The sequence below is a fragment of the Salvelinus sp. IW2-2015 genome, linkage group LG5, assembly GCF_002910315.2.
Source record: "Salvelinus sp. IW2-2015 linkage group LG5, ASM291031v2, whole genome shotgun sequence".
Taxonomy (NCBI): Eukaryota; Metazoa; Chordata; class Actinopteri; order Salmoniformes; family Salmonidae; genus Salvelinus; species Salvelinus sp. IW2-2015.
The window spans coordinates 8,999,706-9,025,006 of record NC_036844.1 but is presented as its reverse complement, the minus strand read 5'-3'; the positions used below and the strand labels follow the sequence as shown (position 1 = coordinate 9,025,006).

The 25,301-nt window shown below is 43.6% G+C and overlaps 1 protein-coding gene across 1 annotated transcript in view; it reads left to right on the top strand.

Moving 5' to 3' along the window:
- ttll11 (tubulin tyrosine ligase-like family, member 11) overlaps nt 1–25,301 on the top strand; it is a 42,249-nt gene that overhangs the window by 3,146 nt on the left and 13,802 nt on the right. The window contains 6 exon segments of the mRNA XM_023987416.2: nt 7,039–7,138; nt 8,918–9,051; nt 13,967–14,257; nt 14,528–14,812; nt 15,690–15,785; nt 15,856–15,968. Of these exon segments, the coding sequence (XP_023843184.2) occupies nt 7,039–7,138; nt 8,918–9,051; nt 13,967–14,257; nt 14,528–14,812; nt 15,690–15,785; nt 15,856–15,968 (1,019 nt within the window).

Sequence of the window (25,301 nt, the reverse complement as noted above, 5' to 3'; positions counted from 1 at the left end):
ACTGTCGTTGCTCCAACGTGTACCTAACCATAAACATCAATGCCTTTCTTAAAATCAATACACAGAAGTATATATTTTTAAACCTGCATATTTAGCTAAAAGAAATCCAGGTTAGCAGGCAATATTAACCAGGTGAAATTGTGTCACTTCTCTTGCGTTCATTGCACGCAGAGTCAGGGTATATGCAACAGTTTGGGCCGCCTGGCTCATTGCGAACTAATTTGCCAGAATTTTACGTAATTATGACATAACATTGAAGGTTGTGCAATGTAACAGGAATATTTAGACTGATGGATGCCACCCGTTAGATAAAATACGGAACGGTTCCGTATTTCAGTGAAAGAATAAATGTTTTGTTTTCGAGATGATAGTTTCCGGATTCGACCATATTAATGACTTACGGCTTGTATTTCTGTGTGTTATTATGTTATAATTAAGTCTATGATTTGATAGAGCAGTCTGACTGAGCGATGGTGGGCACCAGCAGGCTCGTAAGCATTCATTCAAACAGCACTTTCGTGCGTTTTGCCAGCAGCTCTGCTGTTTATGAATTCAACAACCTAAAACTTCTTACCTGGGAATATTGATGACTCATGTTAAAAGGAACCACCGGCTTTCATATATTCTCATGTTCTGAGCAAAGGAACTTAAACGTTAGCTTTCTTACATTGCACATATTTAACTTTCTTCTCCAACACTTTGTTTTTTTATTTATTTGAGGCTAAATTGATTTTATTCATGTATTATATTAAGTTAAAATACTGTATGTGCTCAATCAGTATTGTTGTAATGTCATTATTACGAATACATTTTAAAAAATCGGTTGATTAATCGGTATCGGCTTTTTTTGGTCCTCCAATAATCGGTATCGGCGTTGAAAAATCATAATCGGTCGACCTCTAGTCTCATTACATCGTCGTACATTGTATCTCCAGTCTGTAGGCTACAACAAAGGCCACGTACTCTTTCTGCCATATCCTGTACCTGTATCATTTATATTAGATGCATTTCTTTGTCTGAATGTTGGTGGAGCGCCGCAGCGGAGCGTCTCATCAACAGCACCCCGGAGAGGCACGCTGGGAAATGGACACGCAACATATTTTGACAAAGTGGGCACTGCTTATCACAGGGCGACATCAACACTCAACCTAAAAAGCCGTTATGCCACTGGATGAAGTAAATTGTCATTGTTTTGGGAGCAGAATTGTGAGGTTTTATGTGTTGTTGTTGGTCAGTTTACCTCAGAAAAGGCCGCCCGCGTCAATCTGCCGCCATAGACGGCCTCCTAATCCCGCCTAATGAGCGGGCCGGCCGTGAGTGGCCTACATCGATCAGGGGTGCACGACTCCAGTTTACTGTGGGACTGACGCTTATTCCGCTTACGTAATAATACAAACAGCATAAATTACTATAGCAACTATATAGAGGAGCAACAATGTTGTTATAACAGGTATAGCAGCTACCGCTATACACCCCATTAATCCTTGCTGCATCAACAGTTTTAATCTGTTCACAGTCTTTTGTCCCTCAAGGGCTTGATAAAGAATAGCATAGAAGGCCTTCAATGTTAAAGTGTTGATTGACAGTGTCCTACAGCACATTGATGAGGTCACACGGTCTCTGTTAACCCTTTCACTCCGGCCTGACTGCTCCAAGTCCAGTATACCGTTACACAGCCGGCACCTGGGTAGGTGTCGTCTGAAAGTTGTGCTTAATGGAAAGGAATGTCTTTAATACATTTATGAGATGGCTAATTGATACGGGTCCCCTCAAGTCGCCAGGCGAGCTCCATCTGTTCGGCCCTACCGGCATTGAACGTGACGCAATTAATACCTGTCTTCAGCCATTATCAACGGTGTGGTTCATTATACATGAGACCCAGAGGAGTTTGTGAGAGGTAAACAACTCTCTTTACTATCACCATGGATGACCGTCATGCGTAGAAACGTAATCCTTTCCAAGTCCGCCTCAGCACATCCGATCTGGTTTCAAAACTTTTGTAGACTGAGGCCCTATACGTTACCCTTTGTTCTGACAGATGCACCTTTAACATAGTCAAGGGCGTAACTGATCCCCTGTCAGTCTGAAAAGAGGTTTGAGGCATGCAGTGCTGAGGTGTAGTGAGTGATTTCTCACAACTAGAACAGAACAATATCATTTTGGGGGGGGGGATTTTCACAAATTTCTATCTATATTTATGTTCCTTTTGGAGGAAGGATTGTTGACATACAGTACCAGTCAAAAGTTTAGACACCTACTCATTCAAGGGTTTATTCTATTCTTTTTTTTAAACTATTTTCTACGTTGTAGAATAATTGTGAAGACATCAAACCTATGAAATAACACATATGGAATCATGTAGTAACCCAAAAAATGTTAAATCAAAATATGTTATATTTTAGATTCTTCAAAGTAGCCACCCTTTGCCTTTGACAGCTTTGCACACTCTTGGCATTCTCTCAACCAGCTTCAATGCTTTCCCAACAGTCTTGAAGGAGTTCCCACATATGCTGAGCACTTGTTGGCTGCTTTTCCTTCACTCTGCGGTCCAACTCATCCCAAACCATCTCAATTGGGTTGAGGTCGGGTGACTGTGGAGGCCAAGTCAGATGATGCAGCCCTCCAGCACTGTCCTTCTTGATCAAATAGACCTTACACAGCCTGGAGGTGTCCTGTCATTGTCCTGTTGAAAAACAAATTATTGTCCCACTAAGCGCAAACCAGATAGGATGGCGTATTGCTACAGAATGCTGTGGTAGTCATGCTGGTTAACTGTCCCTTGAATTCTAAATAAATCACAGCAAAGCACCCCCACACCATCACACCTACTCCTCCATGCTTCACGGTGGGAACCACACATGCAGAGATCATCCGTTCACCTACTCTGCGTCTCACAAAGACACGGCGGTTGGAACCAAGAATCTCAAATTTGAACTCATCAGACCAAAGGACAGATTTCCACCGGTCTAATGTCCATTGCTTGTATTTCTTGGCCCAAGCAAGTCTCTTCTTATTGGTGTCCTTTAGTAGAGGTTTCTTGCAGCAATTTGACCATGAAGGCCTGATTCACATAGTCTCCTCTGAACAGTTGATTTTGAGATGTCTGTTACTTGAAATCTATGAAGCATTTATTTGGGCTGTAATTTCTAAGGCTGGTGACTAATGAACTTATCCTCTGCAGCAGAGGTAACTCTGCGTCTTCTTTTCCTGTGGCGGTCGTCATGAGAGACAGTTTCATCATAGCACTTGATTGTTTTTGCGACTGCTCTTGAAGAAACTTTCAAAGTTCTTGACCTTCATGTCTTAAAGTAATGATGGACTGTTTCTCTTTGCTTATTTGAGCTGTTTTTGCCATAATATGGACTTGGTCTTTTACCAAAAAAGTATGTCTTCTGTATACCACCCCTACCTTGTCACAACACAACTGATTGGCTCAAACCATTAAGAAGGAAAGAAATTACACAAATGAACTTTTAACAAGGCACACCTGTTAATTGAAATGCATTCCAGGTGACTACCTCATAAAGCTGGTTGAAAGAGTGTGCAAAGCTGTCATCAAGGCAAATGGTGGCTACTTTGAAGAATCTCAAATAATAAAATATATTTTGATTTGTTTAAACACTTTTTTTTGGTTACTACATGATTCCATGTGTTATTTCATAGGATTGATGTCTTCACTATTATTCTAAAATGTAGAAAATAGTAAAAATAAAGACAAACCCTTGAGTGAGTAGGTGTGTCCAAACTTTTGACTGGTACTGTATATTTGATATTTGTATCTTAAAGCATAATTTACATAATTCATTTTAAGTTGGAATATTTGTAACATTTTGGCCTTACCCAGGCTTCCTTTTGAAACTCTGTTTCATCTGTAGTTGCTAAACAGCTAAAGTTGGTGTCATATGAAACTTGCTCTGTCATATGATTTGGTATTTTCAATAACAATTTTCTTACATTCATTTATGAATATTGAAAAATATAAACTTATATTCATATATTTATTTTCATGATGGAGGCTTTGGTAAGGCCAACATAAATTATTTCTCAATTATTTTTTAAGATATGTGTCACTAATTCTTCCTCCAAAAGACCGTTCAATGGATTACATTTTGTGAAAATCCCCCAAATCATTGTATTTTTAGTATATTAAGGCCCACCTTTCAGTGGCTGGGGAATATTCAGCTTAACATGTTTTGAGTGACACTTTGACCTTTAGTACACTAAAGCCAGGTGTATGGAGAAGAGGAACTTGGAACGATTTGATTATTTAATGTCATTTATTTTCTGAGTAGGTCTTTGAAGATTTTGACCCATATGTGAACTCAGAGAGCGGTTCCTCCCGCTATATTCAATTACAATAATTACATTACAATAATGACATCTAATTCCCCCATTCCTTCCTACAGCAGGAAGCGGGTCTAGTTAGTTGATTCCAGAGCCATTTACTGTATGGCTCTGGTTCTCAACTCCGCTTTTCACTGATAACCAGTAAGGGACATGCGGTTTTGAGTTTTGCCAGTAGCCTAACATGACATTGGATATGCTTGCGGTGCATTGCCTCGGCGAATACTGAAACGATGTGGGCTAGGCCTATAGACGAGATGCACAGTGGGAGAATCGCACTGTCTTCCCACTAAGCCTAAATGTATTGATCGACGGCAGAGAGAAAGTGACCCATCTCTCCTCTCATTTCCTACACTACCTCCGCACTCCACGGATGTTATTGATCCATGCTCCACTGCAGATGACCCACCCTACTGTCATCTGTGGTTAGACACTACCCTCAGTCGCTCACTACACCCACTCACTGCTATCTATTTCCTCTGTTTTCTTTATTTTTAGGATGAGGACTGACACTAGTGTTATTCCCCAGGCGTAGGCTAGTCTTGTGTAGAGTAGTTTCAGGCTGCATGAGAGAAACTGTCCAAAGCCTGGCTCTGCTATGGGGGAACAAGCCCTCTGTATCATTGACTGTCACTAAGGGCATTTTGTTCGTTAGATTATAGCACTGTAATAGGCCCTGGGCAGGGTCCTAATCATGGTTTGCTCACTGAGTTAGTGTAGCCTATAAGGCTTGGCCATAATGTGTCAGTGAACTAGGCCTAACATCCTGGCCGCTGTCTCACCGGGTGGTTTTGATGGCACAGCACTTTTGAAGCCCCAGAGGCCTGCTGGCTTTCAGCATATGGCCTTCTCTTAACGGTAGGAAATGATTAGAGGTAATCTCTGATAATCCAATATGATTATATTCCCCTCAGGGAACAGGAAAGAGTCAGATTGAGAGGGCGAAAGAGCGAGTCAAACGTCACGTGAAATAGGGAGGATAATGTCTGTTTTAATTTGGATCTGACAGATTATCTTTCTGTTTTCTACTACTTGCCAAGTGAGGTTGAGGAAAAATAAAGACAGTAGGCTGTCATTGACCTTTTCTGGATTAAAAGAAAAAGATTTTAGTCTAACCTTAGTTTTTCTGTGAAACCTTAAAGGGTTCTACTGGAACCAAAAAAGGGTTGTCCGACGGAGTCAGACAAAGAACCCTTAGGAACCCCTTTTTTCTAAGAGTGTAGGCAAGTCTTCAGGTCTTGAGCAAGGTTACCAGTCACCTGAACGTGGTTCACCAAGTCACCTCTGTTAAACCTGTCTGTCTCTCACTTGTCCTCTAGCAACAACACCATACATGACCACACGTGTCAAGTGCTGACTTAACCGCTTGGCATATTCGGCCACGTGTAGTGAGGTTGACATGGATAGCTTGCCTAACAACTCCAACTTTAGTATGATGTGAAAGAATAGGCAGGCGACGGGTTGACAGGCAGAGTACAGATCTTGTTGTGAAACTGTTACGTGCCCACTGCCAGGCAACCTTACCAGGCTGGATCGGGAGGAACGATCAGGCTTGCCAAGACAAGTCTGCTAGTTCATGCCAATGTCTCTCAGCCAATTATGATTGAATGTTAAGGAGATGCGCTCATGTCCTCTTCTGAACTGTGGGATGGTGCCAGAAGAATTAGAATTGTTAATTGTTCACTCAAATCACGCAATGTCCACAAGTGACCCTTTGTGTGTGTGTGTGTGTGTGTGTGTGTGTGTGTGTGTGTGTGTGTGTGTGTGTTAGATTAAGTTCTGGAATGCACTCACAGATGGGGCTATTCCCGTCTCTCTTCCCCCTCCTCCACTAGATACTGCCCAAATTAATGTAACCCAAATTGGCTGATAAGATTAAGGGGTGGTTAAACATTGAAATCTATGAGATCGTATTTATAGCAGGCTTTGACTGTCATGCATGTTTTTCTCTTGCACTCTTTCTTTCTTTATTCCGTTTCGCACACGGGATGGTCCTACACCTCCCCTGGCATGTAGCTCCCCATACAGGAACAAAAACGAAAGGACTTCACATGTGGAAAATCACGATTTCATATTTCACATGTTGTTTCGTGTTGTCACGTTGCTTTGCATGTTATCACGTTCACTTCACATAAGATCACGTGTTCACATCTGAAATTCCAGTCGGTTTTTCTTCAAGGGTCACCGTGGGCCTATTCACTGAGGTGGCAATGAGGATATTTTAGAATATTGCGGATAGAAATACAATGTGTAGAGTTGTGAGATTGCCTAACTTAACCGCCATAAAGGTAGATTCCAGACGATAACCTACATTTTCTGTCTGATGTGACGAGACGGTATGTTGCCACCGCTGGCGACCCCCATGGGTTTCTGAGTGGGTCGTGGTGTGTGTGTGAAGGGTTAGCAGGAAGGTTTCAGTGGTCCAGGCCCCAGCAGGGGGTTGTTGTAATCCTGTCAGAATATCATGTCGTCCCCCTGCCAGGGCTCCTCCTAAACGTAGACTTACAGTATATGATTAGCTAACACAGGATTGCAGTCTCATTCACTTTACCCACTGGGAGGATAAGCTCTGTCTCCTAGTGTCACTGGAAGAGCCACCTCTACGCCTTGGCCTGAAATGATTTCTTTATTCGTTACAATCAAATGGCCTCATCAAAACCCCATCCTCAAACATCTCTCTCCTTCCTTTTACAGTTCCCTGTGGGTAGACGGTCTGCCTGTGACATCTACTGGCATGGAGTCTCTTTCCATGACAATGACAACATCATCTCTGGACAGGTCAACAAGTTCCCAGGTACACTGATCCCCTCTATTTCTGGAAAGAACCTATGGGAGGTGCCGGACACCATTTTGTATGTTGTCACAGTGTTTTCCGTAGATGGTTTCCCAATTCAACATCCAGGGCCTCTTTAACTAAAAATGTATTAGTCAGTCCTACAGCAACAATCTCTTGGTGTCCAACCCACACTTATACATAAGTTTTAAAGAACTTGTATATAATGTTATGGTGGGAGACACTGTTGTCAGGCAGGTTTTTGGCATGCGTCCTGTTGAGCCCTTGCTAAGCCCAACTTAATGCCTTGTCATGCCAAGGTAAAAACCAAGTATTACTGATTTTATTGTAATGTCTTTCTACATCACCGGGTTCTACCTGGAACTAAAAAGGGTTGTCCTATGGAGACAGCCACCTTTTTGAAACCTTTTTTGTTGTTGTTGTAAGATCTTAGTCAAGTCTTCAGGTCTTGGGCAAGGTTGCTAATCACCTGAAAGTGGTTCACCAAATCACCTCTTTTACACCTGTCTGTTTCTCTCTTGTCCTCTACCTCTCAATATACACTATATATACAAAAGTATGTGGACACCTCTTCAAGTTAGTGGATTCGCCTATTTCAGCTACACCTGTTGCTGACAGGTGTATAAAATCAAGCACACAGCAATCTCCATAGACAAACATTGGCAGTAGAATGGCCTTACTGAAGTGCTCAGTGATTTTCAATGTGGCACTGTCATAGGATGACACTTTTCCAACAAGTCAGTTTGTCAAATTTCAGTCCTGCTAGAGCTGCCCCGGTCAACTCCAAGTGCTGTTATTATAAAGTGGAAACGTCTAGGAGCAACAACGGCTCAGCTGCAAAGTGGTAGGCCACACAAGCTCACAGAACAGGAACACCGAGTGCCGAAGCATGTAGCGTGTAAAGATAGTCTGTCCTCGGTTGTAACACTCGCTACCGAGTTCCAAACTGCCTCTGGAAGCAACGTCAGCACAATAACTGTTTCTTTGGGAACTTGGGTTTCAATGGCCGAGCAGCCGCAAACAAGCCGAAGATCACCATGCACAATGCCAAGCGTCGGCTGGAGTGGTGTAAAGCTCGCCGCCATTGGACTCTGGAACAGTGGAAACACGTTCTCTGTAGTCATAAATCACGCTTCACCATCTGGCGAATGGACGAATCTGGGTTTGGCGGATGCCAGGAGAACGCTACCCTCCCCAATGCATAGTACCAACTGTAAAGTTTGGTGGAGGAGGAATAATGGTCTTGGGCTGTTTTTCATGGTTCAGGCTAGGTTCCAGTGACGGGAAATCTTAACGCTACAGCATACAATGACATTCTAGACGATTCTGTGCCTCCAACTTTGTGACGACAGTTTGGGGAAGGCCCTTTCCTGTTTCTGCATGAAAATGCCCCCGTGCACAAAGCGAGGTCCATACATAAATAATTTTTCGAGATCGGTGTGGAAGAACTTGACTGGCCTGCACAGAGCCCTGACCTCAAACACATTTGGGATGAATTGGAATACTGACGGAGCCTAATCGCCCAAAATGAGTGCCTGACCTAATGCTATTGTGGCTGAATGGAAGAAAGTCCCTGCAGCAATGTTCCAACATCTAGTGGAAAGCCTTCCCAGAAGAGCAGAGGCTGTTATAGCAGCAAAGGGGGGACCAACTCCATATTAATGCCCATGAATTTGGAATGAGATGTTCGACGAGCAAGTGTCCAGATACTTTTGGTCATGTAGTGTACCTTTTTAACTTGGCCTCTGTCTATCTGGCCATGTGTGAATTGTTCTGTAGGTATGATTGAGATGCTGAGGAAGATCAACCTGACCCGAGCTGTGAGGACCATGCAGGAGCTGTTCCCTGAGGAGTACAACTTCTACCCCCGCTCCTGGATCCTGCCCGAGGAGTACCAGCTATTCTCCACACAGGTACAGGACAGTAATTGGGCAAAAGATTAGAATTGGGCTGCCTGTGTAAATGCCTGTCTCCCCACCTCTGTTTTCAGCTGCGCTCAGCGTTTCCCCTAGGATTTTTTTCAGCAACGGTGGCAAAGTTAGTGTGGGTTTTAGAGGCCCTCTGTTTTAATGCACATTTCTTGCAATTATACAAATTCTGCCATGGCTTATGCCATGTTCTTATATCTAAGTGACAAAAAAATCTAATCAACGGGGGCCCCATGCCATGACACTTTGAGAATTTTTGATTCTCCCTGACTCTAGTTTTTTTGGGGGGGTGATTGTTAGTTCTCAAAGATGATCTTATTAAGAAAATATATAGAGCATTATCATTTCTGCATACTTTATATCTGGTTTTAGTAGTTCAAGATTACACTGAACACGTTTTACCATCCCCAAAATGATATATGAAAACATACAGTATATACACTCCGTGGACTGTTTATTTGCTCCCACAGACAGCGGCCGTGGCTTGTTATATAAAGCAGACATCGAGGCATTCAGTTACTGTTCGATTGAACGTTAGAACGGGCAAAACGAATGACCTAAGCGACTTTGAGCATGGTATGATCGTCGGTGCCCCTCACGCTGGTTCCAGTATCAGTCAATGTTTTCCTGGCACACGTTTGGTCCCTAAATACCAATTGAGCAAAGTGTCCATGCCCTGAAGAATTCTGTCTCTTCCAGAGGCAAAGGGTGGGTCTGACCCGGTACTAGATGGGTGTACCTAATAAACTGAGGTAGATATTCTTATCATTAATCTTTTTTTTGTGGTGGCAACGATTTAGCACCGGCGACCCGCCCCTGCTAAATTAATATAGGGGAAACACTGCATAGTCCATAGTGGACCAGGGACATTCACTCCCCATGGCATCCAGTCACAAGGCTGAGCTCTTGACCTTAATTGGATGTTGTAAAATAGTGTAAGTGCTCGCTGGCTTTATGAGGTTTTACTATTCTTAGTTAACTTTCTTTGGCACAGTTTGGAGATGTACCGCCGACCCATCTGTCGGAAACGGCAATCTAGACAGTGTCTTAACTCCTATGGCACCGTTTTGCGTCCAATGATTTCATGCAAACTAGTGGTGCACAGGCCTTCGTGTATTCCACACACACGTACACTAACACACACACTTCTGGGGTAATTGGCAGGGACAGTGGATCTGTTCTGAGCGTGCTCAGTGCGAACAGGGCATGGCTAAGCAGTTTAGCACAGAGAGAGCCAGCAGCAGCTGCTAATAGTGAATGACACGCTCTCTAACAGGCTGTGACACGCCCTGGTCCCTAGCATACCACAGGATACCACACACACATACTGTACCACAGCGCCAGCTGTGTTAAACACACACACACACACATACTCTAATGCTCGCATGCACTCGCATACATACATACATACATACATACATACATACATACATACATATATGCATATACAGCCCCCCCTCCCCTCTACTCCTCCTGCCCCCTTATGGAAGCCTCAGCATTGGCACCAATGACTGTATATACAGTCAGGCCCATAAGTATTTGGACAGTGACACACTTTGCATCATTTTGTCTCTGTTCTCCACCACAATGGACTTGAAAGGAAACAATCAATATGTGCTTTAAGTGTAGACTGTCATCTTTAATTTAAGGGTTTTGTCAAAAGTATTGTATGAACCGTGTAGGAATTACAACCATTTTTATACATAGCCCCCAATTGTAGGGTCTTAAAAGTAATTGGACAAACCAAGCTAATCATAAATTAAATTGTGAGTTAATTCTTGATTGCAAATCCTTTGCAGTCAGTGACTGTCTGAAGTCTGGAACCCATAGACATCACCAGATGCTGGGTTTCTTCCCTGGTGATGCTCTGCCAGGCTTTTACCTCTGCTGTCGTTAGTTCCTGCTTGTGCTTGGGGCTTTTTGCCTTCAGCAAGTGAAATGCATGCTCAGTTGGATTCAGGTCAGGTGATTGACTTGGCCATTGCAGAACGTTCCACTTCTTTGCCTTAAAGTATTGAGTTGCTTTCGCAGTGTGCTTCAGGTCATTGGGGCGGCAGGTTGCCTAGTGGTTAGAGCGTTGGACTTGTAACCGAAAGGTTGCAAGATTGAATCCCCGAGCTGACAAGATAAAAATGTGTCGTTCTGCCCCTGAACAAGGCAGTTAACCCACTGTTCCTAGGCTGTCATTGAAAATAAGAATTTGTTCTTAACCTACTTGCCTAGTTAAATAAAGGTAAAAAATGTAATTGTACATCTGCACTGTGAAGCGGCGCCCAATGAGTTTTGAAGCATTTGGCTGAATCTGGGCAGATAATATAGCCCTAAACCCTTCAGAATTAATCCTGCTGCTTCTGTCATCAGTCACATCATCAATAAATACAAGGGAACCAGCTCCATGGGCAGCCATACATGCCCACGCCATAACACTACCTCCACCATGCTTCACAGATGAGGTGGTATGCTTCGGATCATGAGCAGTTCCTTCCCTTCTCCATACTCTTCTCTTCCCATCATTCTGGTACAAGTTGATCTTTGTCTTATCTGTCCATAGGATGTTGTTACAGAACTGTACAGGATTTTCTTTGGGGGGAGGGGGGTGGAACTCTAGTCTGGTCTTCCTGTTTGAGGCTTACCAATGGTTTACATCGTGTGGTAAACCCTCCACATTTACTCTGGTGAAGTCTTCTCTTGATTGCTGCCTTTGACACAGATACGCCTACCTCCTGGAGGGCATTCTTGATCTGGCCAACTGTTGCGAAGGGGTTTTTCTTCACCAGGGAAAGAATTCTTTTGTCATCTACCACAGTTGTTTTCCGTGGTCTTCCGGGCTTTTTGGTGTTCCTGAGCTCAACAGTGCATTCTTTCTTTTTAAGAATGTACCAAATAGTTGATTTGGCCACACCTCATGTTTCTGCTATCTCTTTGATGGGTTTGTTTAGATTTTTTTCAGCCTAATGATGTCTTGCTTCTCTGGCAGTGACAGCTCTTTGGACTTCATATTGAGGGTTAATGGCAACAGATTCCAAATGCCACACATGACATCAACTCTAGACCTTTTATCTGCTTACTTGTAAATTAACTAACACACACCTGACCATGGAACAGCTGAGCAGCCAATTGTCCAATTACTTTTGGTCCCATAAAAAGGGGCGGACCACATATATAAAGTACTGTTGTTCCTACACCGTTCACCCGATTTGGATGTAAATACCCTCAAATTAATATTCATTATTTAATATGCTGTGGTAGACAGGTAAAATAATAATAACTTGGTCAATATCCAAATATTTATGTACCTGACTGTATGAATGGATAACGCCTTTGATCACGTGACACCATATATGTCTAATGGCGCATTGAAGCCAAATGAAGTCGGTTATGATGGCGTCTCATGGAGACATAACATGTGCAGTTTGAGCTACTCCAGGAAGTGATGTTGCAGGCTAGCTCAGTGCTGCCCCCTCTCATTGAGTAACTCAAGCTGATGGCCGACCGGGGTACTGCAGGCTCCCATTAGCAACTCGATTATCTTTATAGCTTATTTTGTGTGTGATTTTAAAATGATTGGTTCAAGGACATACATCTGGTGTATTAGAAGCAATTATTGGTACCGTGATCGTCTTTGAAACATTTGACTATTTACAAGAAGATTGACCTATTCATTAATAATGGGATATCCTGTTTTCTGCTAACAATGCCTGCCGAACAGAAGTTGGCCTTGAACTATTGTGGCGTCGATGAGAGGGGGCAGTCGTTCTCCCCTGGTTGGCACGCAGGATTATTTAGAGCTAGAAAATGTAATGGTGTTTGACCTTCGGAGGTCACTGTGACTTTGAGAGGGTGTGTCCTCAGACAGCCTCCCTGCCTAGCATAGGGATGAATGGTGGATGGGTCATTCAACTGGCTTTGTGAATGAACTGACATTGAAAGGGTACAGTGTAAAAAGATACAGCTCAGCTAGTCCAACAGAGGGGGGCACTGCAGCCCCTTTTTAAAAGGCTCTGCATCTTAACCACAGACAGTCTACAGCAGGGCTCTCCGATTTCTGGAGAGCTACCGTCGTGTAGGTTTACGCTCCGACCCTAATCTTGCGCACCTGATTTTAATAATTAGCTGGTCGGTAAGATGATTCAGGTTAGTTACAACTGGGGTTGAATTGAAAACCTAGAGGACGGTATCTCTCCAGGAACAGGGTTGGAGAGCCCTGGACTAGACATAGACTAACCTTGATGGGGCTGTGCCATAGGATCCTATCAGAGCTGAGGGCGTTAAGTATTAACATTAGTCTGAATTACTTCAGTCTTCAATCAAGGTAGGTCACGATAAGGAATGAGACTGTGTATGTAGTTAATATGAATTAATCCCAGTGTAGGAAATTGCTCTAGATAAATATAAGCCCTCCGAGCTCAATATCTGGCCTTGGGATGTGGTGTCTGACTGGTGCAAAAATACTCATGAGAGAGTGAATATTGAAAAATGTCCATACAGACATTAGCAGTAATGTTTTTCCAGAGAGGCACGGACAGGATAATGTCCTCCGCTAAAGATGCAGTCATGCATAGACAAAGCCAATAGTTACAGTATTAGACTTGATATCGCTCTCCTTATATCACTCTGTATGAGCTAAGTCACGTTTACGGGGATGACAGGAAGTCCTCTATCATCTTTCAGCACTAAATGTACTGGGATTTGACTCAGAGGGGGCTCTTTTACAATCCAGCTGATTTGGCCTCTTTGCCATTGATGAGAATTGGTTTGAAAGTTAAAGAGCAAATATATTTGGCATTTTCCCCTAAACATCAAATCAGATGACCCTTGCTTGATTGACCTTTAACGTCTTCTTCCATTTAGACTCCTGGTTGGTCAATGTTTTATTTATGAGTGTTGCTGTCTGTCTCAGATCAGTCTGGCCAAGGACATTGACCTGTCCCAGAAGCCCACCTTCATCATCAAGCCGGACGGAGGGTCCCAGGGGGACGGCATCTACCTCATCCGTGACCCCGGCGACCTCAGGGTCATAGCGGGGTCACATACCAAGCAGTCCGTGGTCCAGGAGTACATCCACAAGCCCCTGCTCATCGACAAGCTCAAGTTCGACATCCGTCTCTACGTGCTGGTCAAGTCCCTGGAGCCGCTGGAGATCTATATCGCGAAAGAGGGGCTGTCACGTTTCTGCACCGAGCCATACCAGGTAAGAACATGCATAAGGACTTTATAACATGTTCATAAACCCATTCGGCACCGAGCCATACCAGGTAGGAACACTTTATCGCAAGAGTACCTACGCATGGACTTCATGACGCATACATACCGCATTCATAAGCAGTACATACGATATTTTATCTTCCGTTCGGCCTGAAAGCATACTACTAGCATTTTAAACATAGCCTTTCTTCGTGTTTTAAACCGTGAATATAGTATTCTGAAATGTGTTTCTCCCATCTCCCTGCCACCCCACTAGGAGCCCAGTCAGAAGAACCTGAGCCATGTGTTCATGCACCTGACCAACTACTCCCTCAACGTCCAGAGCGGGAACTTCGTCCACTCAGACAGCCTGTCGTCGGGCAGCAAGCGCACCTTCTCCAGCGTGCTCTACCGCCTGGCCTCTAAGGGGGTGGACATTAAAAAGGTGTGGTCAGACATCATCTCGCTGGTCATCAAGACGGTCATCGCCCTGGTCCCTGAGCTCAAGGTTTACTACCAGGCCGACATACCGCCCGGCAAACCAGGACCCACCTGTTTCCAGGTAGGGACAGGAGAGTGTGGAGTGTGTGATTCAGTTAGTTGTCATGTGAATCTAATGGGGAAGAGGTTTTACAATCTAATATAACTATTGTCGTTGAATATTCTAATCAAGTGAGAGAGACTTTGTCATGTCTTCAAACAATCATCTTTATTCAATATTAATTAATTATTGCAATAATGAGGCTGGTCGAGTAATCTAACCTTTACACAAATGCAGAGTCCTATATATAGCTGACACTAAAAATGCTTAGTCATGATTGGTTCCACCCATCCCATGCAGATTGGGGCATCATAAGCCACTCTGGGGTTCATCAAGTCGTTATCTGCATGTGGGTTGTCTTAACCCCACCCTGTTTTTAGTTTCCCAGATGCAAGGGTGATTTTGAGACAATGAGGGATTGTTCTACTCCTAAGCTATCCCTAGTAAAACACATTCTTGTTTCTGTAATGCAGTCTTTAACTCATTTGTCAGCTCAAGCCTTCTCTGGTGACCATACGCCCAGATTAGCTGCAGGGAACTAGAGTGGAGACCATTAAAAACCCAGACACTAGTAGGACAGAAATGTCTTACTATTAGTTAAATATTAATTGTTAACCATTAATCTGAAATAAATCAGGTAAATATGTAATTTTCCTCTCACACTATCTTCAGTTGTATCAAGGTGAAAGACCATGAATCCACGTTTCGATACCACGTTTCGATAGCCTTGAGCTCAGACGGAGTTATGAAAAACGACACCAATATGGATGATATTAAAATGTGTTCTAAGGTACTAGATGTATTTTAGGGATAGTGTGACTGAGTTGTAGATGTGGTGTTTTGCAATACATAACGCCCATTTCTACCGTGTGTGTGTGTGTGTGTGTGTGTGTGTTAGATCTTGGGATTTGACATCCTCCTGATGAAGAACCTAAAGCCAGTTTTACTGGAGGTCAACGCCAACCCCAGTATGAGAATAGAACACGAGCAGGAGGTGAGTAGGACCACCATCATCATCATCATCACTGCCATGTTCTGAAGTGCTAATGGTGTGTCTGTTTCAGGTGTCCCCGGGGGTGTTTGAGTACGTCCCCAGCCCAGTAGATGAGGAGGTGAAGGTGGGAGTCATTAGGGACACACTTCGTCTCATGGACCCTGCTCAGAGGAAATCACTCACGTGAGTCACACACACACACACACGTGGCCATGAAGCTATGGTTAAGGCAGGGGTTTGGATTGACTTGGAATGTGGACATGAAGTTAGGGTTCAGGGCTCTATGACATCACAGCGTTAGGCTTTCACAATGCAATTCAAGGAAACGGGTTTGTGAGTCCTCACGAGTGCGTTCGAGTCCTCACGAGTGCGTTCAAGTGCGTGTGTCGCGGCTAATTCTCTTCACAATATACAAACACAGGCTCATTCTGTTCAGAACAACCCAGGGTAGCCTAGCGGTTAAGAGCATTGGGCCAGTAACCGAAAGGTCGCTGGTTCGAATCCCTGAGCTGACTAGGTGAAAAAATCTGTCGATGTGCCCTTGTGCAAAAGCACTTAACCCTAATTGGTCCTGTAAGTCGCTCAAGATAAGAGCTGAATGACTACAATGTAACTGTACATCAAGTGTCGCGATCATAAATGTTGACACTGTGTATGACATTTTGTTTTTATGCTCTGGAAATGTGATGTGCGCATTTGGACTCACGGGTGTTGCTTGTATGACATCAAAGCGGTATTTATTATATTCCTCAATGTCTTATCGTTCAAAATACAGAGTCCTCTTAATTTATAGCATTTCCCTCACTCTGATAACAAAAACATTTTGAAATATTTGCCCAGTTAGCGGGAGGGATGGGGTGGGTCAACGTCTTGTCACGCGAGGTGCTCAAGTTCAGAACGGCTTTCAGTCAAAACCCCATCCAGCGCAGAGCCAGAGCTCTGACGTCTTGTTTAGCATGTTACTGTACAGCCACTGTGTTCAAATTTTAGGCGTTTATCGGTGACCAAATATGCAATGTAGTGTAAAAGGCTACAAAGCTTTATGATATATTTGAGCAATGTAAGACATTACTCTATTCTTTAGAATTGCATTGCGTTTATTTTTGTTTCCAAAGTAGGCCTGTCTTTTTAAGATTGACTACAGTGGGCTAGCCAAGACAAATGCTAGGTGTCTTTTTGTACCTTTTTCTTTTTGTAGACTGTCAGTAGACTGTCAGTTTCCCGTGTGACAAGTAAGACAACCTAGATGGTAGCCTATGATTTAAAAAAAGTAAGCTATTTCATCTGACATATCCAGGGAATGCGTGATTGATATTTTGATGTGCAACCTATCGAATTATCAGATTTTTAATTTTTTGGTTGTTCTTGTGCATATTGGCCAAGGCTATATTATTCACCACCTGAGGAAGTGAGAACTTCAACACACTTAGATTGTTAACTTTAAATATGACAATGTCGCTAGATAGCCATGTAGGCTAATTGAGTCATCTATCAGTAAATGTAATGTCTTACAACAACTTTCCAGCGCTAGGCCTATGCAGGCTACTTTAGGTAGGCCTAGTCACCGCAAGTGGCGCCGCTCTGCGGGCGCATCCAAAACCATATACTACATACCACTAATAAAACTTGTAGTATAGTATGTACGGGATACACATGGTTTCTTGCAGGTTCCTTCTCGACGATGCAACAGCAGTACGAAATAATAAGAATACGAACATAAAGCAAATGGCTCGGTAGAATATATATATGTATATTTAGCAGAAGTATAATAATAGTATAAATTGTGCAGTATTTAGCAATCATAATAAGAGTCTGGTAGCGGTGTGTGTGCGCATGTGTGCTAACGTGTGTAGAATCAGTGCAGGTGGTCAGTCCCAATTCAAGTCTTCGACAGTTTGATGGCTTGTAGATACCAACAGGCTCCGAGACACTTTCTATCAGACCTCATGCTTCCGATACTGTCTGCCCGACGGTAAGGCACAGCTCTTGGCTGGGGTGTGTGGAGAGCTTGAGGAGGATGCCGCCTTAGGAAGTAGAGACGCTGTTGCGCCCTCTTGACAACAGTGGTGGTGTTGTTGGTCCATGTCGTGTCCTCGGTGATGTGGACGCCGACGAACTTCAAACTGCTGACTCTCTACTGCAGTCCTGTTGATGTGAATCAGGGCATGTTCCCTCCTCTTCTTCCTGAAGTCAACAATCAAGTCATTTGCTTTGCTGACGTCGAGGGAGAGGTTGTTCTCCTGGCACCACAATGCCAGTTCACGCACCTCCTCCCTATAGGCTGAGTCGTCATTGTTGGTTATCAGGCTACAACTGTGGTTTTGTCAGCAAAATTTGATGGAGTTGGTGTCTTGCAACGCCTCTCAGTCGTGGGTGAACAGGGAGTACGGCAGAGGGCAGAGGACACCCCAGGGGGGCCCCTGTGTTAAGAGTCAGTGTGGAGGAAGTGTTGTTGCCAATACTCACAGCCTGTAGTCTGCCCGTCAGGAAGTCCAGAATCCAGTTGCAGAGGGAGGTGTCCAGACCCAGGGTTCTGATCTTGGTGTCGAGCTTGGAGGGAACAATAGTGCTGAATGCTGAACTGTAGTCAATGAACAGCATTCTCACATAGGTGTTCCTCTTGTCCAGATGTGTTACGGCCGTGTGAATGGCGATGGAAATGGCATCTTGCGTGGAGCTGTTGGCGGTACGCACACTGGAGTGGGTACGGTGTGCCTGGTATGTTGGCCTTGATGTGGGCCGTGACCAGCCTCTCGACGCACTTCATGATGACCGGGGTGAGGGCGACGGGGCGATAGTCATGTCACCTTGTTTTTCTTGGGCACTGGGACGATGGTGGTCTCCTTGAAGCAAGTGGGGACTACAGCCTGGGACAGGGACAGGTTGAAGATGTCCAAGAAGAAGCCTACTCTGATTGTAAAGTGACGCTATGAACTCAATATCAAGAGGTGAGAAATAAATAATGTACTCCCAGAAAGCCGTGACTCTCCTCTATGTAACTAGAACAACAGTAGTTAATTTGAAAACGGTTTATTTTGAGGCTAGGGTTAGGGTTCAACTGAGATGTGGATGAAGCTTAGGGTGAAGCTGCATCATTCCCCCATTACCATAGATGGTGTCAGCGACCCAAGTCTCTCCTTCCCTACCTCCCTCCCTCCATCTCGACTAAGTTCATCCTGTGTGTGTGGTGATATTACCCAATCAGTGTGACGTGTGTGGGTCTGGGCTCTAGGCTGGACCTGGGGATTGCTGATAGGGGGAAGTCTATCTCTCTCTCTCCCTCTGGTCTCTCTGGCCAGCCAGCTTTAGAAACGCCCCAGTGAGCAGCTCTCCATAAGCCTGTTAAAGGGAAACATTCAATTCCAGCCCAGCCGTGATGAAATTTCACACATGACTGCCGTGTGTGTCTATACCGGGTATGTTTGTGTGTGTGTGTGTCTGGCAGGCAGCTCGATGCTCTGCAGCCCATGGGGTGGCCATCACTAACCTCCCCTTACCACTATTCCGTTCAGACATACCGTTTCGTTACGGTAAATCTCTGCCTCTCTCTGTCTCTCTCTGCTTTCTCTGCCCTTTTCTATCATTTTCATCCTCTCGCTTTCTGTCTTGATCTATCCCTGTTCTCTCTCGCTCGCTCTCCCTTCCTTGGTTATCAAGACATGGCTTTCACAGTCAGAATGATCTCTCTCTCTGCATCTTTCTCTATACAATGATCTTCCATATGTGACTCGTTTCAGGAAACTAGGCACATGTTGCACGTCACTACTTCACAGGAGCGCCATTTGAACGTAAACTTCTGGAGCATGTGATCTTTCATGTGCCTTAATAACAAACTTGTATGCCATCTGTAAATACGAATACAAATGTTAAATTACGAGCCTAGTTGGTTTAGCCACTGAAAAAGTCAGCAACCTTCCCACTAGCCATGACTGGCTGAAATAATGAGTTGGCTGGACATGCCGAGAGATGAGTTAAGATTGGTCTGCCATGTAGCAGGCTTCTGTCTATTAATGAGCTGGTCAGTATGTGTAGGTAATCATTTCTACATTTAAAAAAGGGAAAAGAAAGGATATCACGTCGTAGAGCTGCATAAGTGTTCTCCACTTTCTGGAGGACTGAGTTTTGAAATCAGTGGAATTAGAGTATGATAGCTAAGAGGAGAGAGACAAATATGCAGACTGAGTCGAAAAGAGACACCTGTCTCCGGATTACATCTTCAAACAAAGGGCAACCATGACATCTGTGACAGAGGGAGAAGCGTTCATCCATGTATACGGGTAAGAGAGTCTAGCTAACATTTTCAGATATTACATGTTTCTAATTTTGTCAGAAAGTCATTTTATATTTCAAGTTAGAGTGTACTGTTAGCTAGCTAGCTAGTTAACGTTACGTGTATGACATGTGTAGTAATATTATTCATATCTCAGAGCCATTTGCATTGCTAAACTCAACAAAAAAAGAAACGTCCCTTTTTCAGGACCCTGTCTTCCAAAGATAATTTGTAAAAATCCAAATAACTTCACAGATCTTCATTGTAAAGTTTTTAAACACTGTTTCCCATGCTTGTTAAATGAACTATAGACAATTAATGAACATGCACCTGTGGAATGGTCGTTAAGACACTAACAGCTTACAGACGGTAGGCAATTAAGGTCACAGTTATGAACTTAGGACACTAAAGAGGACTTTCTACTGACTCTGAAAAACACAAAAAGAAAGATGCCCAGGATCCCTGCTCATCTGCGGAAATGTGCCTTAGGCATGCCTCAAGGAGGCATGAGTACTGCAAATGTGGCCAGGTCAATAAATTGCAATGTCCATTCGTCTTCACTGACGAGTCGCAGTTTTGTCTCACCAGGGGTGATGGTCGGATTCGCGTTTATCGTCGAAGGAATGAGCGCTACACTGAGGCATGTACTCTGGAGTGGGATCGATTTGGAGGTGGAGGGTCCGTCATGGTCTGGGCGGTGTGTCACAGCATCATCGGACTGAGGTTGTTGTCATTGAAGGCAATCTCAACGCTGTGCGTTACAGGGAAGACATCCTCCTCCCTCACATGTTACCCTTCCTGCAGGCTCATCCTGACATGACCCTCCAGCATGACAATGCCACCAGCCATACTGCTTGTTCTGTGCGTGATTTCCTGCAAGACAGGAATGTCTTGGTGGAAGAGTGGGTTAACATCTCACAGCAAGAACTTGCAAATCTGGTGCAGTCCATGAGGAGATGCACTGCAGTACTTACTTATGTCTGTTGTTGAATCTTATGTTCATACAAATATTTACACGTTAAGTTTGCTGAAAATAAACGCAGTTGACAGTGAGAGGACTTTTTTTGTTGTGGCTGAGTTTAGTTATAGCCTAATGTTAGCTAGCTGACATTGAACCCTGTTGGTTAGCTACCTGCAGATTCATGCAGGGTAGTGACGTTATGAGTTGGGATTATGGTTCATTGTTTAGCTAGCTAGCTAGCTACATGTCAAAAAATAAGACTCCACAATGCAAGTAACTATTTCAATAGAATGTTTACGATGTCACTGCGACAACTGTCAATTGACGTAGCTGGTAAATTCACTCTGGCTGTCTACTCTATTTCAGAGCACTCTTGTCTGAGTGTGCCAGAGCGCAGAATAACTGACAAATTTACGAAACACTCAACACCTGTTGAGTATGGCTGGTGTCAGTAAACATTGGATTCACCAACGCTCTGGATAACATAAAAACAGCTTAACCAGCTCTCTTGCGTTAAGTAAACTGGTCAGTGAGCAGTTCTCTCATTTGTGTCTGGAGGTAGCTAGCCAACGTTAGCCAGTTAGCTTGCGTGCTTGACTGCTGCTGTTAGGACAGAACGCTCGGATCAACCCTACACCTCAGCCAGAGCATCCAGTGTGCGCTCTGAACGTTCCGAGAGTGAAACGCTCTGAATTTACGAACGGTTCTGAGTTTATGCAAACCCAGAGCGCCTTCTGGCACTCCAGATTTCATTTAGGAACACACCCGTAGTATAAACCAGCCGTTAGTCTTAATCTTTGGTTGTTTAGTAGAGTGGTCACCAACTGGTCGATCATGATCGACTTGTCGATTTCCAAGGCATTTCTAGTCGATCACCAAACATTTCTGTACGAAACCCAACGATAAAGCCTTGTGTCCCTATTTTTTTTTATTGGTCTCGGGCTGTTGATAGTAGGTGCTGCCAATTCAGCTGCCCTGCGCGCCGGGTAGCTAAACTGTTGCCATTTCATGTATCTGAAGGTACAAACTCTGCGTTCCCGGTGGGCCTGGAGAGGAAATCAAGTGCACTGTCACCGCTGGCCAATCAGATTGCTCAGATGACCGAGTCTGCAGTAACGTAGCAGGCATAAAAGAAAGCTACGGCAAAATTGATACTGAGATTTCAAAACGTTTAAAACCACGACTAAAGAGAGACTGTCAACGAATACAGCAAAGAGCTGCTGTTTTTATGAGTGAGTTCATGTTTAAGTGCAGTCCATGAGGAGATGCACTGCAGTGTATTCAACACTATTGTAAGCCATGAAATGAGTGTTCTTCCTATTTCCACTCAGCGCTACAACAAGCACTGCAGCAGTAATGAATGAGTTGGAAAGTGTATCTATAGACTTGCGTTGTTGTTATTAGCGGCGTGGGTCTTTTTTAATATCAAGGAATATTTCACTTTCTCTGTTCATAGGAGTAACAACATGAGTTTGTGCACGAGGCAGAAATAATGCGGTGCGACTCGAGTTTCGCCATCAGCTGGAAGACGGTGTTTCTTTTTGGTCAGTGTAGGAAAGGGAGAGCGGAGGGATGTTGAGAGACGGTCCCTCAGTCTGCTGCTCTCTCCCTCCGCTGAGACTGACCATCAGATGCAGGCCCCATCAGCCCAGTAAAGTTAAAAGCGAATTATTTGAATGTATGCTCACTCAGCTGTGCCTCACAAGTAATACAACAATGGATCTATTACCGGTGTGATCGTATAGCCTACCTCAAATTTTTGAAATACAATTTAAAAAAATGTCCCCAACAACAATGCATTAGCAGGTAAATTCAAGCAAAGCCAGTATGCGGTGATAATATATTGGACCTATCGCTTACTGCACAAACCTCACTGCTACAGTACTGTTTTCAATTGGTTAATGTTGCATAGGCTTACATTTTTTAAGTCATGTTAATAAAAAATCAGAGCAGTAGATCTCTGCATACATTTTGACTCAGGAAAGGTTGGTGACCACTGGTTTAGTACATGGCCTCACATTTGAATCCTTAAAGAGATGGGTGGGGCTAAAGCTTAAGAGAGTGCGAATGATGCTGAATGGGTGTAGACAAAGAAGAGCTCTCCAGTAGGTACCAGAAAATTCAAGGGCCATTTTCTCAAATGTGAGGTTACAAGTTGATCAACTTTCAAAGCAGAATTACTTTCCCATTGTTCCTCAACTGTAGTGTTTGATGTACCATTTTCTAGCTCTGGGTCTCTATTTTTATCCAATGTAAAAAATAAAAAAAATAATGAACATGTTGCTGCATAAGACCGAATTGAGACGGTCGGTCACATATCTTCTATGATCAGTCAGTTTTTCCTCTGTGAGAGTCGGTGAGAGGAATATCTGCTGAGGGATAATGCCCTTTCAGCTATTACCATATTCATGACCAGGACCTTATTGATATAATCCTGTATAATATATCTATAATCCTGGATCATCCTCACTGCATATCTCTCGCTCTTTATACAACAGGTGTGGGGCTAAACCTGGATGCTGATTGGTTAAAACCGCATTCCAGCCGGTGTCTATTCCACAAGTTAACACCGGCTAAATCTTATGTTGAAATGCCTATTTTACTCTGTTCCATCTGACTGTTCAATCCACTGTCTTTTCAGCTCAGCCAGGCAGTTTATATACTAGAGCTACACTGTAAAAAGGATCTAGACATTATCTTCCATTTTCTTTTCGTCTCGCATTTGGTTTTCAACAGCAGAGATTTGTAATAACCTTGCCGTCTGTCTCCAACATTTGCAACGTTGTTTCAATATTGAAGTTCGATCTCCAACATGCCGGGACAAGAAACAGGCTGGCAGCTTTTCTTAGCCAGTCGAAATCATGAATTGGCATAATTTTTATGGATGTACATAAAGAAATATCAATAGAAAACCACAAAATGCAGCTAGTTTGCTTTCATTCCATCTTTACTTTTGAAGCGATTGTGTTAACTGTGTAGTTGGCTATCTCGTCTGAACAGTGGACCTGTCAAGAGAGCAAGGTGAATGCCAGGTGAAATCATGCATCATTATCTCATTGTTATGGATGTCGTCCCCCCCCCCCCCCCAAAAAAAAAAAATCACTAGAAAACAGCTTAAACAAACGTAAATGCAGCTACTTTGATGTTATTCTGGCTGCACTGTTTAACTTTATTGTGTTAGCCAAAGTTGGCTAGCTAGCAAGCAAGAGATAAGAACGTTGCCAGCCATCATGGCAACCAAACCGATAGAACGAACGACCAGCCGGCTTGGGTAGCAACCCTAGATTTGTGTCGGGACTATATCTCATAGACGGATGAAATAGAATGAATAAATTCATCAAAATAATGAAGATATGTCTAATTATTTGAATATGTTGGTAACCCGTTGTATAAAAGTGAGTGAGGCGTTCATCACAGCTGAATAGGGCAGTATTTTCATATTTAATGAGTGATTCATACTTTCTGTGACGTCGTTAGCTGAAAATAAACTGACCAGTAAAGTGATTTCTGGATTATTTTCCTCAACAAGGTGTAATGCCATAGTTACAGTACTGCCATAGATATCATGTATGACACCAATGACAACCAATGACATTGGTTCCCACTACCAGGAGAGCTATGACCTTCTGGAGACTTGATTCAGTTGTCATGGTGTTTGGCATTGGTATTCCCTTGTCATCATTTCTGCTTTAGCCCACTTGTTTTCTATATCAGAGGACGGGAGTATTGAGTTGCATTTAAGCCGTCAACAGTTTCTGATTTGTCTTCTAGCCCACAATTCTGTTTGATTTAGCGTTTCAGTCTGCTGAAATCTGCTGAAAACTATAAAGTAGTGGAAAATGACACAACAAATCAGATTGTTTTGCTTTGGTTCCCTTTATGTATTCTGATAAGACGCACGCACCCACACACAGCACACACTCCTCCTGCTTTCTGCCAGGCGGGAACAAAAATGTGAGCGATCGTGTCAGGCAGGTAAGGCGGTGATTGCGTGGAGATGTGTTGTCAGCTGTGCAGATGGAGTGTGACAGAGTCCGATGGTTGCCTGTAGTGGAAAACGCTAATTATCCCCGGCTGGCTAGCGCTAATGCTTATTAATTTAGCCATTTAGATTTGATGTGTTGCTAAAACACGCAATCAGTGCAGCGCCAGGCGATACAGTGAACAAAATGAGAAGACGTTAATCATGAGTTACTGTGTGTGTGTGTGTCCTGAGCTGTGTTTATCAACTCTATGCCTATCGAACAAAAACCCATCGTTAAACTACGTGACGCAGCTATGGCAA